Raw genomic sequence first — 17,388 nt, 5'->3', positions numbered from 1 at the left:
AAGTGAGGTCTTTATTTTCAAGAAACCAAAGACAGAAGTAACTCAAGCCAAGGAACTATCAAATGGCTCTTTTTCCTCAGGAGTCCCATGCTGTCTGACTGGGGCCAAATGATCTCTGTGGTATTTAGCAGCAATTGCAGCATAGGCACAACCATAAACAGCAGCTGCCAACATCATTAGACACACAATTCCACAGACAACTCCAGTTATTACTACAGTGGCAATTGCATGACGCAAACTAACGGGCCTTGGCTTTGGTTTGGGTTCACAGTTTGCACGGCTGTTTTCCCCCTGTTCGTTGTGATGAGCATGCTTCAGAGAACTTCTGTGCTCAAAGCTATGGTGGTGAATGCTGGCCAGGTGAACGTGAGCTGTTGTTAGAGGGCATGCCCCAAACAGCTCATAGGGAACTTTGAGGAGGTCCTTTCCCTTCCGAATACCTGGCGTTGAGCAGATAATTCCATCGCTTATTCCTCCTGCAAAAAAAAAACCAACCCAGATTTATGGTCTTAAGACTTGGTGGTTTCGAAATTATCTTAATGTAAAATTAACAGAAACCTGAAGTAAATTTATCATCAGCTTTGACTTTATACTTTTAAATATTTATAACTATAACTTTAAGATCTTTTTCCAGTTAGATCAATGGTGAGATTTTATTACACTTTAACGCTCATATAAGAGAGGATTTGCAAGAAGCAATTCATCAGGAATTAAGTTATCTGTGATTTTATGGATGTAAACAACAGTGATATAAAAGCAAGAACCAAATAATAGATGAAAACACAGAGGTATCATTAACAGCAAATTCATTCCATCAAATTCATAAAATTACTTCTTTTTATAAAGAGAAAGTAAAGATTTCCCATTTGATTGAAATATTCTATGAAATAGTCTTTGTTCTGACATCATATACTAAAAGTAATGAAGTGAAGAGAAAGTTCAGTAAGTTGTATGTGTACATGAGCAATTTTTTGAAGCAAGGCTCATGGTAAGAAAATATACAGAGATCTAAAGGAGGTAAGATTAATCAATCTATTACTTTGCTCAAATGCTAAATTTCGTGATTGCTTAGAGCCAGCTTCTGCTCTCTCCCAAAGTAAATTTTTAGTATAACGGGAAGTGAAGTAGGAAGCCTCGGTCCTGGTAAATCACACAGTTGTTCCTTAGCGTGTAGAGGAACACACACCAAGCGTAGCCTTTGGGTTTCTAATTAGTCCATACACTACGGCTTTAGGGGTGTAGTATGTCAAGGAGTCAACAAGGCCAAAAACAATGTTTACATGTTTTTAAAAATTAACTAATTGAATCAGCTGAATTTTCTTCCTGTTCTCCATCCAAAATAATCCACCTTTCAGCTAAAGCCAGGCATAGAAATTTTCATCCTGAAAAGACTTTGTCTGAGAAAGTAGTGAATACAGATGGGCCCAAACTGACATCTGGAGACTACTCCACAAATATTGATGATATTCCAAGACAGATGTGAGCATACCAGTTTGCTCTTGGTCTTTAATAGCCAATCCCAAAGCGTGGTTCCAGACACCTCCAATGTGTTAGCTTGAATGTAGATATAGATAAAACTCCAAATCCTGCAGCTGTCATCCTTCTATGGTTTTAAGTAACTAAATACGTGTGCTTGGAATAGAAGACTGGAGTCCCACCTGAACCCACCTTAGTGAGTATGCATCAAATGTCAGTTGCCTGAGCAGGATTTGGCTACAAATACTGAAATCTTTTAGAATTATATTGGACACAACAGTGAATACCTTTAAATTCAGACAGTGTTCCCTCTCTAGCAATGTTTTGTTAGGACTTGCAAGAAATACCTGTAGAGCCACAGTCCTATTTTATCATAAATATAAGATATAAGTAATGGGAAAGATTAATGTGCAATGTAACTAATTTTTCTTCATGTGATTCACACAAGTAGTTTTAGGGAAATATAAACATAGAAAAGAATATAGTATTTGGGATTCCTTTAAAACTTGTTGCTAAAATGAATTTTTAAGTTCCACATCATTTAAGTAATCTGTGCAATGTTTGGAAAGATGGAAGGGCATCACTGAATTTCTAAACCACGTTGTTTTTTGAAATAAATTACAATACTCATGCTGCTGGCAGCGTAATTAAGATAATCGGGTATGTTTATCTTGGATCATTACATTCTTCTGCACAGAGAAGTTAGAACCCCTGAAATTTGTTGTAGGGAATGGTTCCAACATAATACAGCTAAAGCCCTGGGATAATGTAATATTTTACCAATCCAAAATATTAAGATTTTAACCCTGAGAGGAGTTCAGCCTTTCTAACAGGTTGCTTCTGGCAGTGGCTTTACCTCACCTAGAGGCTATTCCTGAATTAATTGTGTCCCTGCATAGCCAGTACAGTTTTCCAGATGGCCTGTAGAGTTCTGATGCCTCAGAATGGTGGTCCATTCAGTCCCAGGCAACACGGACCATCTTCACGTACGCTGTGTTGCAATGAGCTCCGTGTCACTTCCATCTACAGATAGGTAATCGGTAGTTTGATCACATGCAAGCATCAAAGCCTGATTTAGAGAAAAGGAAATTGCCGTGCTGTTCTGAATTCTCAGAGTCTTAATATACCTCCTGGGAGAAAGAAATTAATTTCTTTTAATACTTAATTCCTTTAGAATTAAAACATACTCTCTTTTCTACAGCATAACTCGTGAATATATTTAAAAGCAGATGTGACCAAAATATGAGGCGACTTTTGTTTAAAAAATTCACTTTTCCCCATGTGATGGCATTAAACATTTCTGTCAGGAAGTTGTCAATGAATTTAGTACCTCTTCTGGTTAACAGCAAATTAGGAAGCGATACTAGGCAAGAGCAAACTTGTCCAAAGTGTAATATACAATTTAATGTAAAGTAATCTTAAAGAGCTACTTAGAGATAATTTATAGAGGAATTAGAACCCTCAGTTCTCTAAAGTTAAATTGGTATTGATATCTGTCTTGATGTTTACCCTCATGCATCAGGTAAAAAGCTTTTAAACAGTAGGTTGGTTTCTAGTAAAAATATATTTGTAGAATTAAAGCAAGTGTATGTGCACAAGTATACTTGTTTATATAGAGAGAGATATATGCATAGACACACTACACACATGTATTTCCAGAGTGTATCTGTACATACTATATGATTGTGTGTGTATACCTTCTCTTTGCGCTAATATAAAGTTCCTCTACAATTCTAGTTTGCCACCTGTATTTATGAAAGCACCTGTATTCTGACCTACGCGTAAGAATATATTTTAGTGTGCTTATTTGGGGGGATGATCTAAGGTGTGGGGTAACTTGTTAAGCCATAGTAGCGAAGATCAATTAGATGCTGGTTAAGTGTTCTTATGTGCATTTTATTTAATGAGAAGAATTCCTCACCTCTGTACAAAAAGCTCTCCAGCCACAGTTTCAAGCCAAAGACGTTACAATTACATTGCCAGGGATTATCTTTGAAAAGAACCACTTTCAGGTTTGGAAGTGACTCCAGCAGAACTCTTTCCATTTTCTGAAGTTTGTTATGCTTCACAGACAGCAATGTTATATTCCCTGTGCTGTTTCCAAAAGTCTCAGGCAAACGTATGATGCTGTTGGACGACAAGTCCAGTTCTTTTAGGTGTGGGAGGAAACTGAAAGTCTTGTTTTCTATATAATGAATCAAATTTCTGGTTAGGTTTAGAACCTGTAGATACCGTAATTTTTGGAAAGCACCTGGTGCCAAACTTGAGAGAGAATTATTAGACAAGTCTAAGATTTTGAGCAACGGTGTTCCAGTGAATGCATTTTGGTTGATTCTCCAAATACGGTTATTCTGCAACTGTAGTATCTGAATTTCAGGAGGTAAATGAGCAGGAATTTCAGTAAATCCTCTATTCTTGCAGTCTGCAGTCTTTGAAGCTGCATGGCATAGGCATTTGTCGGGACATCCACGAGCTACATGTATTAACAAGACGACACACAAAACCAAAAGCCAGTTACCTGTATCGCAAATGAAAGAAGATTTAAAATTTGCTTAAAATGTTTGTCTTTTGGCAATATACAGGTCATTAACATGGGTAAATCATATATAGCTCCAAAATAAACGTTAATGTAGATAGTATAAAGGAGAGTTCATTTATTTTACAATATGTCAGTAAATTACAGATAATACTGAAGCACTTTTATAATGCAGAATGAAGTTATAGCTTCCGTGGTCTTAAAATGGAGTACTTTCCATGGCTTTATCTTAAGTACAAATGGTTTTCAGGAGGATTTGCCATCAGCAGAGCAGTGATGTTTGAAAGAAATGCGACAGTTTCTAAATTTATTAAATTGAAATGTTTCTTTCTGTGGTAGTAACAACTTTGAGCCATCTTGTGTCAGAAGAATTGCAAGTAGAACTTCTATTTTTCTGTGTTTTTACAAATTGTACTACCTCAAAAGAATTAAGTTAATGTGCCATCAAAAGCATAAACGAGTTCAAAGACATTGCTATAAAACCAGTTAACAGTACTTTTTCAGCAATCCAGATTCTGTACATTTTTTCTTTAAAGTATCTATGTTTATACTTATTGCTTTAATTTCCATATTTGAATGCCAGCTGAACCTCCCATAGATACAAGGTTCTACACAATCAGCAAACATTTGTCAAGAAGCTGCTAAAAAGAGAAATATGTTGACAGAAGTACTTAGTAATATTTAGTATTTATAATTATCTTCTGCTCCCTTATATTCAGGTCAGTTTTAACTGGCAAAAAAATAGTTTTTACCTTTCATATCTTGCTAATGATCTTACTTTGAAAACAAGGTTCCACTTAAAGCTATGTTCTATGCACAGCATAAAATTAAAAAAAAAATCAGATGATGTTGAATAATTAGATTTCCTTTGACTAAAGAAAGTCAGAATGATAAATCCTTTGGCAACATTGTTTTTGGGATGCCTCAAATAATTTTTACTATTTACTACTTCAAAATGAAAAACATTTCAGTTAGCTACTACTTGAAACCTTTGGAAATTAAAGGACATACTGCAGGACTTAGAGATCAACGTTATTAATAACAGGGAATACCATATTAAAGAAATAACAGTGTACGATTATAACATTGCATATGACAAGTGTATAAATGCAGGTTTATTTTGAGACTACAGTTTAAGTCACAAACTACTAAATTTTCACTCAAAAATGAAATTATTTTTATATTAGAATTATACATAATCTTCTGCATTACTGAATTCTGCACTGTAGAATTCACTTGAAAGAATTCATCATTCTTGCAAGCAAGGTAAGCAGGTCATTACATTGTTCTGCAACAGTTGGCTTCAGAAACTGAGACACAGCTTCCAATAAAGAGTTAAAATAAACACTGCTTGGCAATGAACTACTTAGAGAACAGAAAAATTTCTTTGTTAATCTGAATGCTTCGGTATCTCACCTTTCATTCTGCTTTGCTTGTTCTTCACCTTGCAGAAGATTCAGTCCAGTTTTCTGGTGTAAAACAGTAACAAACACTTGAAATCTGTGATGTGCTCATCCAGTTTCCTTTCTGTGGTTGGGTTTGGGGTTTTTTTTTGGCATGGTATCTGTGGCTTGTGTAGAAGTGCAACTATTTCTAGTGAGTTACACCATCAGCCTTTGATTTTTTTCTTTCCCCACCCCCATCCCCACCCATTTATGACTCTCAGAGACTTATTCTGCCTCTTAATCAGGCAACAGGCCATGCAAAGAGTGTCTGTCAACTCTAACTGGACAGCTGTACCATATAAATAATGACCTGATAGCCTTGCCTTTTTGATTTATTTAATCTGCCTCAAATGCAAGGCACAAAAATAAAGCTGCCTTTTTAAATCCAGTATAGTTCCTGAATTCTGGTGGATTATTAGCTATGCTGTCTCAATTTTTTCAAGATCAGCTGACTCTGAACGTGGATTCTGATTATCCTGGGCTGTGACTAGAGGCAGTGGAGTGTATAATATCACTACAAATAGGCCTGTGGGTTGATGACATGGTTTTGACAGTTGTTTGCTCTTCTAAGCTTATTCATCTGACATCTATTAGTTGACAGAATTTTCTTGCATGGGAACACAGGACTGGTGGCTCATTCCACAAAAATGTCATACATACTGGTATGGTCACCAAGAATACTGAATAAATGTATTTATTTTTGAAAATATTGGAAAGAAATGGCAAATGACATTAAAATTGTACTTCATGTGTTCGTATGGTGCCTTTACTTGTCTATTTATTACTTCTTCAGTATAACTCATACTGTACCATCTACAATAATAAAAGAATTAATTAATTGTGACTATGAAGGAACTCAAAGGTATTTAAAGGAATGAGAGATCTGGTATATAATAGGGTCTTTCAAGGACATATGATCACTCCATCTTTTAGCTGTCCTATGGAGAGAGAAGTTGTGCAATCAAAAGCTTTGAGACCTATTGTATGTAACATAGCTGTCTTGGGTTCTGTGGTGGTTTGACCTTGGCTGGATGCCAGGGGCCCACCAAAGCTGCTCTATCACTCCCCTCTTTAACTGGACAGAGGAGAGAAAAGTAAAACAAAGGGCTTGTGGGTTGAGATAAGGACAGGGAGAGATCGTTTGTCAGTTACCATCATGGGCAAAACACACTCAACTTGATAAAATTAATTTAATTATCAATCAAAATCAGAGAAGGAGAGAATAAAAGGTTGGGGTCAGTTCATCACACGTTGTCTCTGCTACTTCTTCTTCCTCAGGAGAGGACTCTTCCCCTGATTATGCGTGGGGTCCCTCTCACGGGAGACAGTCCTCCACGAACTTCTCCAGCGTGAGTCCTTCCCATGGGCTACAGTTCTTCACGAACTGCTCCAGCATGGGTTCATAATTTCCACAGGGTGCAGTCCCTCAGGAGCAGACTGTTCCTGCATGGGTACCCTGCGGGGTCACAAGTTCTGCCAGCAAACCTGCTTCGGTGTGGGCTCCTCCCCCCACAGGTCTGCAAAGTCTTGCCAGGAACCTGATCTGGCACAGGCTTCCCACGGGGTCACAGCCTCCTCCCTTCGGGCATCCACCTGCTCCGGCATGGGGTCCTCCACGGGCTACAGGGGGAGATCTGCTCCACCGTGGGCCTCCATGGACTGCAGGAGGACAGCCTGCCTCACCATGGTCTTCACCAGGGGCTGCAGGGGAATCCGTGCTCTGGTGCCTGGAGCACCTCCTCCCCCTCCTTTTGGCCAGTGGCGGACACAGGGAAAACTTCTAGCAGCTTCTCACAGAAGCCACCCCTGTAGCCCCCCACTACCAAGACCTTGCCACACAAACCCAATACAGGTTCAAATTCTGCTTTTAGGTGTGTTTGAAAAGATCACACAAAGTTTACTTTCTAGGGCAAAATATATATGCTATAGGCAATGCTGTGGAAGAAATCATAGGACGGTGAGATCATCAGGTCCAAACTGCTGTTGAAAGTAGGGTCTTACAAGAGGTTATGCAGGGTCCTGTCAAGCTGAGACTTCGATATTTCCAGCAAGGGAGATTCCATTGCTTCTCTGGGCAACCTACTCCAATGTGTACTGTTCTCAGCATTGATAATTTTGTCTTACATCCAGACATAGTTTTCCTTGAAGCAACTTGTGTCCATCACCTCTTGTCCTGTCACCACGTATCCTTGTGAAGAAAGTAACCCTGTCTTCTCCATAGCTACCTTTTGGTTACTGAAAGTCTGTATTTCAATCTCTGCCACCCTCACCCACAGGAGAGAGCTGTAACTATTGTTATTGTATGCTTTGCTGAATTGTTTCTGATACCAGTCAAGATACCCAAAGGAACAGTGAATACTGCTGAGCAGTGAAGGAGAACAACTGGCATTCTATAAAGTAAAGGTGACTGTTCATCTCGAGGATACTAGGATTATTGCTACAAATGGCAGACTGTACCATTCTTGATGCTCTTGAAGAATGACACATTATCCTGATACAGGATGAAAGTCTACAATTTAGTGTAGAGGAATACTGTGGATGTAGATTACCTGGTACCATAGTCATACTGAATAACTCCAACTTTACAAAGGAAGAGGGAGATAAGCTTAAAGATCAGCTGTATTGTACTTTAAATGAATGTCAGGTTAAAGCAAGAATCTTCTCTAACCTTTGTTGCCCAATACATTTATTTGCTATTTCCCTTCCCAACCCTTGTATGTGTGCACACACATGCAAACATATTTTATATATGTTTATATCTTAAATAGTACTGGTGAATCATTTTAATGAAGACAGAACTAAATGTAAAAAGGGCTATTATAAAATAATCATTGCCCTTGGAATTTGTAGCCTTGCTAGTTGCAAATACTCTGCTTTGCTCTTCCAAAGAACAAATTTAAGTCAGACACTTGTTGCTTGAGATGACATCCCTCTGTCCTTGCAGTAGGTCATCCCTTGTATCAATGATAGCCCTTTTCATGACTTTTGATTATATTGCAGGAGGTACTAGCTATTATGTTCTTGTTTTCTGGTATGGTAAGACTTTTTCACGCTTCTAAATTCTCTTTTGGTATCTAAAATTTTATTTTGGCTCATGAATTCAAAGTGTTTCTTTTTTAAGTTGTTTTTCCTTCTTAAGTAATGTTTTCTGACCAGGTGGGTTATGGGCTCCCACAGCAGTTTGTGTCATCTAACAGAGTGCTTAAAGAATGTCTCTTAACTGCCTCTCTTATTTTAGGTAAGTCTTTGCTACTATAATTGTATTATTTTTAGCATGCGCCATATTAAAAAGATGTTCATAGGACAAGGTCACTGAAAGTTAAGCACTGTGGGAGGTTCAGCTCCAACAATAATGCAGAGGTTGTTTTATGTACTTTGAATTGTGGTATAAGAAGTTACTACTTTTTTTTAAATCTTCATGCCGAGTTCAGATTTGGAAACATATTATTAAACCTGTTGATTTGCTTTTTGTGTAGATGTGGCTATTTTTTCCTTAGATTGAGACCTCTGAATGCACATGTTTTGTAAACAAAAGTTTCCCCAACCTATAATCCATGTCCTATTCCCATTTATTAGTAATAGTACTTTGGTTATGACAGAGATGTCTGATGTGGTGAAAATTATAGTTGTGACACAGGTAGAGATTTGCCAGAAACAGAACAACCATGAAATCTACTCTACTTCTGGCCTTTTGAACAACCAGAAGGATTCTTTTCAGTTGTCTGATGTGGTGCAGCAACTGTGTTCTTGTGACTGCTTAAATTAACTTGTGCTTTGTTGTAACAAGATATGTTTCCCATTGCAAATAGCAAGACGGCCTAATGAACTAATACCCTATCCCTGTTGGCTGGTGGGTGCAGTTCAGTGTTTGCTTTGCCAGCAAGCACTTTGTTGCAGCAGTTACTGCCATCTACTTCAAAGGAGTAGTATGTGTAAGAATAATCTCTTTTACAGTAGAATATTGTGTTAAAGTCTAGCAGAAAGGAAACAATTTAAATATTTCAAATATTTAAAAGCTACAGCATTTGGATTCCATTGCATTGTATGTAGAGTCCAGGCAGACATGATTGTATAAAAAAAATTTCCTAAGGCCACAGCAGACAATTCCTATACATTCTCTTTATTAGATTTATTTTCCTTATGCTTTTGAGTGGGAAGGTATTCAAACTTGTGACGCTTACAGGGAAACGGCATGTGCTTTCTCATTACTAGTGTGTGTCTCCAGATTGGTAAAACGGTTAAGCTGTTGCTGAAGACTGTAAATGAAACTTTGGGCAATGCAGATTTCTCTTCGTTTTGCTTTGGGACAAAAGATAATTCATATCTGTTAGTGAAACAGCCCATACTTCTGTTGTTAAAAGTCTCCCCCTTTAACTGGCACTTAAAAAAATACTGTACTGCATCATGGAGAAAGATCTTCTTCTTTCCCAGCTGAGTCAGGATACTGTGCAAAGGTGACAGGACATAAGAAACCCTTTAGTCCCTTATGCTTTTCTTTCTACAAAGGCTGTCCTTGTGCTCTATGAGGTCAGGACCCTCTCAACTTTTGCCTGGCTGGGTACCAGGTTTTCAAAAGCTGACAAAAATTAGAGGAAGGCCCTGGATCCTACTTCTGCCTGCCTTTCACAAGAGAAGTACAGGCCAATGGATCAAACCAAATTTGGCTTGAGCAAGATGTATACCTTAAAAAAGCTGGCCATATTTTCCAGAAGACGTGGGTGCATGGATTTTTTCAGACATCTTATGGCTTAGGTAGGATAAGGGGAGAGTAACACCAGGTAGAGTTTAATAACATCAAACCTTGGTTATCACATGGTGTAAGGAGACACCGTGATGTCTAAAAGGTTTGTATCTGAACTTGGCAGTTGTTATGAATGTTTTGGTGGTATCCGTTTAAGGTGAGAAACAGTATTTTGTAACTCTAGGAATGAGGAAACAGGAAAGCAGTTGTGATTTTGTATTTTGCATCACTGACTTGGAGGGGAAGAGCCCAGTTTTCTTCTTTTCAATGGCTTGTTTTGCCTTGCTTAGATACATCTGGTACTTGTTTATACAATGCATAATTAATCTATGAAATGCATTGTTGGAAGTTATCCTTGGGCCAAAAGAATAGTAGGATTCATATATAATCTGGAGCCATAGTTACCTCATGGGGCAAAAAATCATTTAGAAGGGATATAAACTTCCACTCTTAAGGGCTTTGATCAACTACTAATGACAGGAGTTATGGAGAAAAACCTTTCCCTGTGGGCAGGGGTTTTTTCCTTAATTATTATTTATGGGAATTTTCACACCTTCCTCTGACACCTCTAGAAGAGGCCAGTGTATGAGATGTAATAGTGGACTAGATGAACTGGAACATACTGCGTTCCAGGTGGAAATTTGCAGTGGGGGAAGGGATAGCTGGGCAGCCTTACATCCTGCTGTGCTGCCATGTTGGGTCATCTCACTGGGGCTGCCTATCTGAGCACCCCCTCAGTTTAGGTCAGAACTCTATTCACCCCCAGACCACTCTTCTGGTTTGGACTGGGAAATTCTTCTAACATTCATATCCAGGTCTTTGCTGGTAATCCATAGACAACTGTTTGGGGCAGTCCTTTGAGGGTTTTTTCATTTTTTTGCTCCACTAAAGTAATGCAAGACTTTCAATCCATTAGGCAGGTCAGTCAGCAATTTGTTGTGATGTTGTAACTCTAATACAATGTACTTAGGAGTTGGTTTGACTTACACTCCTTTTCCCATAACTAAATAAGAAGAAATATATGAAGATGAGGAGGGATTACTTGGAAGATGCTCAAGCACCAGCCTTACACTATGCTTTGGTAGGTAGAAAATTTATTGCGAGGGATACAAGGCCTTCAGAATGAGGAGAAGCAGAGGGAATAGAGATGGTGGGCTTCTTTACCTTAAGTGCAAATTAGATGAAGTTGCAGCAAGGGACAGATTATGTGTCAGCAGAATATTTGTTCCATTACAAATAACAGCAAGGGGTGGTGGTGGTGCAGATTCCATTTTAAATCATTTCCTGACTAATGACAACGACCTGTTACACATGCTGAGCATCCATAGATAAAACCTATGTCCAGTATGATTAGAGTTAATTAATGAATTCAGTTTGCTGTTATTGTAAATTGAAAAATATATTGCTTGACATAAAGCTAACAGAAATGAAAGGAATAAAAACAGGAGCTAGAAAAATACATGTAAAAATAAGGACAGGTGTAAATTATGTTTTATTTGGACATTTTAGGTGCTCTTTGTCAGCTCTTAAACATACTAAAATTGAGATTACTCATTATCATTCTAAATAGCTTATTCATTCTACACCAAAGACAAAGTTCTTTTCTAAGCTTTTACTTAGTGTTTTTATTGTCTTATTTTTATATTTAATAAGAATTTCTATTCATGGTCATAGCTCACCCTGGACTCAGAATTAAGAACAAAATATAAATTTCCTGTGCATTCCAAATGGTTGATTTACTAGACCAGTTCTTGTAAGAATTTGAAGGATTTTTCTTGAACAAATTCCTGTAAAAAGGTTTTGAAATGTTCTCTGTGTATGAATAAAGATTGTAAATTGTAGTAAGTATTTCTTAAACTGCTGCTCACCAATTGTGATACAAAGTAAAACTCAGACTTCATTAATTCCTTTTGTGCTTTTAAGGCAAATCATAGTAGTCAAGTGAAACTCCCTGTTAAGTGTTGGGAATTCCTGTATTTACGGGCTCAGGTGGACTACTCTTCTCTTTGTCCTAGTAGTCACTTGAACATGAGAACTTCCAGAAGCAGGGATGACATTTGCTGTAGTAAAAAGTCAAATAATTAAACTTCTGTAATTCTTGCAACACTTTGGAAATAGCCATGGGAATTTTTTTCTTTAATTTAAGGTACTAAATAGCCTGACATTTAAATTACGCAGCTGATAAATGTTAGATGCACAATTTTTGTGGATTTAAACATCAGCATATACTTAAGTGTTCTATTGGATCAGGACCAATGTGCTCAGCAGCTTTGGATTCGAGCTTTGATGGAGTATTTTCCTTTGATGGAGTTTCTCTACAAGAGAAAAGCTTGAAGCCTGTAACTCCTGAAAGAATCTTAATTGTCTTGCAGCAGGTAAAGTATGATGTACCATCTGCCAACTGCAGCATAATGTGCATGATACCAGGCTGTAACCCTCTCCGATACTGGTGTGTCACAGTTGTAACTAGCAGACCTCTGAATATGATAAATGAATGGAACCTGAAACGTCAGTGTTCATTGCTTATGGGAACACTTCACAAGTGGAGCAAGGATATTGTAAACTTTTTCCATATGACTCCAATGAACAAGAATGAGCCAGATACCTCTACTTGCTGCTGATGTTCTTCATTTCAATAGCAGATGTTTTACAAGACAGTACATAGTTTGCTGCTTTTCTTGTTTCTTTGCTCTCTCTGGACTTCTGTGTCATCCCTGCTGCTTTAACTGCTACAGCAGCAGGCACCAAAAGTCCTCGGTGTACAACAACATCCTAGAGATGGCATGGCATGTCATTACCCTTTTTTCCCCCCTCTCCTATTTTTAGCCTGTAAGCAGGTTTTAAACACCAAGTGTGTTTTTAAGATACCTTTTTCTCCACAGAATGTTTTAAATGAAGTGACAGGGTAAGTCAGGTATATAGATAGATAGATTTCTCATCCCTCAAGTTTAGCTAGTTGTGCTGTTTTCAGACATGATAAATCCTTGGGAAACTTAGCTAGTATAATGGATAATGATGTTTCTGTTCAGAATTTGTAAAATAGGCCACTGAGAGGTCTTTTTTTCTTTAAAAGAAAAAACTCTTTCAGAGGGCATTTTATTAATGAGAATTACAATGCTGGAAAATCTGGTATAGATTAGCAAAGAACAGTAACAGTGTATTCAAATGGAACTGGTTGGATAATTAAATTCCTTTAATAGGTACTGAAATTTAAACCTCTTGATCCCTCTGACGTAAACATAACTCTTAAAAGTCACGGAACCTGATTCTAAAAGTGTAATGTGGGAGAGAAATTTTGGGATGATGATTAAGAATTTCAGATACCCTGGAAGGAAATTTATGCAGGACTAAAACAATAGGAATTTAAATGAATAAATATTCCCACCCCCAAACCTGTAGCTATGAAATATAAACAGAAGCTTTAATAAAACCCTGTTTATATAAGTGTGCCGTTTACACCAGCAGTAATGAAGCAACTTGACTGGGATAACCTAGTGGCAAGAAGGACACTTGAGATTGAAATCTTTGAGGAACACCATGTTTTCACTATTCTTACACTCTTTTTTACTTGTTCATTATTATCTTGTCAGTTTGGTTTACTATTTTCATGCTGAGAACCACAAATAGCCCTCGTTCTATATTTTCTTTTCTTATTAATAGAATATGTTTTATTCAATATTGATCACAATTTATAAAGTATCTGCAGTGTATAATATTTGCCTTTTTTTTACTTCGCAAAAAGGAAAATTGTTTCCTGAGATTTAATACAACTGTAAGGAGGATCGTACCAAATGGCTGACACACTGTCTGCTAAGTAAGAAGGGAAATGTTTTAGTAAGATTGGCATAAATGATGAAGTCTGGACAGTCATAATACCAAGCTATGCCTATTTTTGTTTGTACTAACCAAAGTTATCTACAAGGTTTTAACTGTGGTTTCTGTTTTACTTTCCCCTAAGATGCTGAAGGATGAACTTTCTGGGTTGAGCACATGCATTAGTTGAGAGGAAAACAAATTTATAACAGCAGTTGGAATGCCTGTGGGCAAGTATAAAGAAAAAATATGTTATAAAAGTAGATTATTAGCCCTAAAATTCAGGCAGCATTTAAATGTTAATCTCATATTTTTGTCTTCAATGTTTATATCTGACTTCTGCTTCATCACCACTGAGTGATGCTAAAATATACAGGTAATACATATTATCATATAATACGATCCCTTTTTATCCAAAGGCACTTCTATTTTAATACTATTTAATTTAGGGCATGATCTCAAAAGTTGAGGGTTGAGTTGAACTTCCTCTGCCCATATAGCTATAGCTGTCTTGGTCAAAAAAGGTGTACTTTGATCGTCTTTGTTTGCTTTCATTCCTTTCTGCAGTATGTTATTTTGGAACATAATGTCAGGACTGGCCTTGGTTACTCATGTTTTGGCTGAGACTTTTTATCCTTTTCCCTTTCAAAATAACAGTACATTGCTCAGTGTCCATTTTCTCTTCATCTCTGTGCTTCAGCAGAGTTAGAAGAGTTCGAAGAACAGTACTGCTGGCTTCTCTGCTTCTTGTAGCACTCATTGAGAGAAGTAGGCTAACTGCTTCTAGAAGTTGCAGTTATGCATCCTGTGCCTAGTTTAGTGAACTAATAATTCCCATACCTCTGGTTTTTAGTGTCAGTAAGATCTTAAATAGGTTTTCATTAGTGTTACTGCTACAAGCTTCTCTTCTATAAACACTTTAGAAAGAAAAAAGAGCAGAGAGCACTCTCTGTAATTTGTAGTTCATGATGATTTGGAGATGTCATGTTCTGAACATGGGCACTTTAGTGCACATTTGTATTTTTGGCAACTGAAAACAGCTGTAATACAGGCTTTTCCATGGAAACTGAACACTTTGTGTACTCTACTATATGCCTTCGGCTGGTTGTACTTTTACACATTATTGCTTTCTTAGCTTTGGAGTTAAGGGTTGCCTATTTTAGAAGAACTGTTCTGCAGACTTTCTTAAATTGAGAACGTGAAAACAGTTTTTAGAAAGAAGTTGACACCAGTTTATCTGAAGGAGTCACATGATGCTTGATTCTCTGTAATACTTTGTCTGAATGGAACTTGGCTGAAAGCAGTCATGCAGAACAACATTTCAGTGACAGTACAGTGCATGTTTACACTATGAAAGTCAAAAAACCTGTTTGTCTCCAATCCTCTGCATTGTAGTGTCACTTTTGCTAAAGTATGTCTGGCAGCTTTAAATATTTCTAATTTTAAGGCTTTGGGCCTGATTGTTCTTCTCAAATTTTAAGGAAATCTTTCATTGAACTCAGCAGAGATAAGATGAAGTATAATTTGTACCATTTCATCAACATACCATTTAAACTACAAGTGTGAGTATGGCATGACCTTTCTGTTTTTCTGAACAAGAATAGTATGAAACAGTGAACAAAATTGCCTACTCAAAGATTTGAAACTTTTTGGACCTTTCTGGACAGATGATGGCACGTGTCAGACCTAGGTTTCTAGAGTTCTTGAGAGGATAAATGTGGGGAAAAAAAGCCTTGTGAAAGAGAGGGGCTGTTTGATTTTTATTGTTCTTCATATAATAACTTTGATTGATAATTTGGGTAAATTAGGATGAAAAACTAATTGTGTTGAAAAAAAATAAGTCTTTTAATCAATATGCTGCTTCTCCACTGAAGGTAAGAGACAAGAGAGAAGATTCAGGTAGGCAATGTTAGCCTTTAGAAGAAGGAAAACATTTGTGAGTGGACTTCTTTCATTTCTACCAGTGTTGTGAGCAAAGCTGTAAAATCTGTAAATTAGAACTTGAAGTTGTAATGTTCTGAAAAAGAAGTATTTGTTGTCTTGTCTCTTCTTCCAGATTTTTAGGATTCAGACTTTCAAGATTTTCTCTGGAACCACAAATAAGAAACCACCCTCTTTTGTTTGTGATCATCTTCTATTAGAGTTAGTATACAGTTACCATGTTATTTTAGAAAGTACGCTATTTGGGAGATGAAAAAAATGCTACAGGCTATTTCTGCTGTGTGTAGTTGTAGGCCAAGAATTGATTTGCTTTGAAAAGATACTTATTTTCTAACTTTTTATAAAGCAGTAAGTCCAGTGTTTTTGAAAGAGTGACCTTTGCTTCTGGATAAAAGGTTTCCCACTCTGTCTTACAGTTTTAAAGATCAAATCCTGCCATATTTTTCTCACCGAAGATTGCTTCATGCAAGTTGGCATGCCTGTCTCTGGATTGCACCCTAATCTGTAATATATATATATGATTGTAAGAATACTTAACTATTACTGCTTTCATTCATAAAATTCAAATCACTTTTCATAGAATGTGAAGTATTCTTCCTCCCATTTCACAAATGGGGAAATGGATCACAGAAAAGTAAGGTGATGTGGTCACGGTCACACAACAGGTAAACAGCAGAGAAGGACTAGACCCTAACTCCAGTTCAGTGCTTTAGCCACTGGACCACCCTGTATTCATAGGCAGATGTTCTCTGGTGGAAGTTTCACAGAAATCCTGATGCCGTTGGGATAATGTCTTTATATATGAAGACTGTAAAACAAGACCAATGTTGTCATTTAATAGAAGAGATTATTTTATAGATATAAGACCAGTTAACACATTTTAAGCAATGGCAATGCTGACGTTTCCTGTTTTTGAGAGATTAAGATGGGCTGAAAGATGGAGGGTTTCCCATGGTAAATGTACTGCTGTAAATGTTTCTTCTGGTAATGTAATTAGGAAGTATTGGCTCCAGTTAATGTAACTTAAACAAAACATGTTGTCCTCAGCAAACTTGTTAAACAGGCATAGCCTTGTCTAAAAAGAAAACAGGGGCATATAGTGTTTCCATGGAAACTCGGTTAAAATGCTGATTTCTGGATATCATCATAAGCAGTACCACAATCTAATCTGACTGAATTAAATGAAAAAGAGTCTTAGTTATGAAGTCAGCCTAGTATAAAAGTACCTCTACACGTGCATAGAAGTCATAGTCTTCCATACTTATAGATGCTTTCTAACTGTACATAAAAGCAGGGAATAAAGCAGGGATATTTGTGGGGGACCCTTCTCTTTTTCCTTCTATGGTCAGTTGTACCATTTTTAATAGAAAAATCAAGATTAGAATTTAAAATAAATCCGTTTAGATATACTTTATTGAAGTTGGTTATAGCTTACT

At 37.2% G+C, this 17,388-nt stretch overlaps 2 protein-coding genes across 2 annotated transcripts in view; one reads left to right on the top strand and one right to left on the bottom strand.

Annotated features, from left to right (window-relative positions):
• CACNA2D3 (calcium voltage-gated channel auxiliary subunit alpha2delta 3) overlaps window positions 1–17,388 on the top strand; it is a 474,057-nt gene that overhangs the window by 396,885 nt on the left and 59,784 nt on the right. The window lies entirely within an intron of this gene.
• Window positions 43–8,016, bottom strand: LRTM1 (leucine rich repeats and transmembrane domains 1). The gene is made up of 3 exons (XM_035894830.1): window positions 8,007–8,016; window positions 3,398–3,994; window positions 43–476 (listed from the first exon to the last, which is right to left on the bottom strand). The coding sequence occupies exons 1-3, from the start codon at window positions 8,014–8,016 to the stop codon at window positions 43–45; spliced, it is 1,041 nt and encodes a 346-aa protein (XP_035750723.1).

Source organism: Egretta garzetta, unplaced genomic scaffold (assembly GCF_000687185.1).
Source record: "Egretta garzetta isolate BGI_Z169 unplaced genomic scaffold, ASM68718v1 scaffold215, whole genome shotgun sequence".
In the NCBI taxonomy this organism is placed as follows: domain Eukaryota; kingdom Metazoa; phylum Chordata; class Aves; order Pelecaniformes; family Ardeidae; genus Egretta; species Egretta garzetta.
This window is presented reverse-complemented; position numbering and strand designations above follow the sequence as displayed.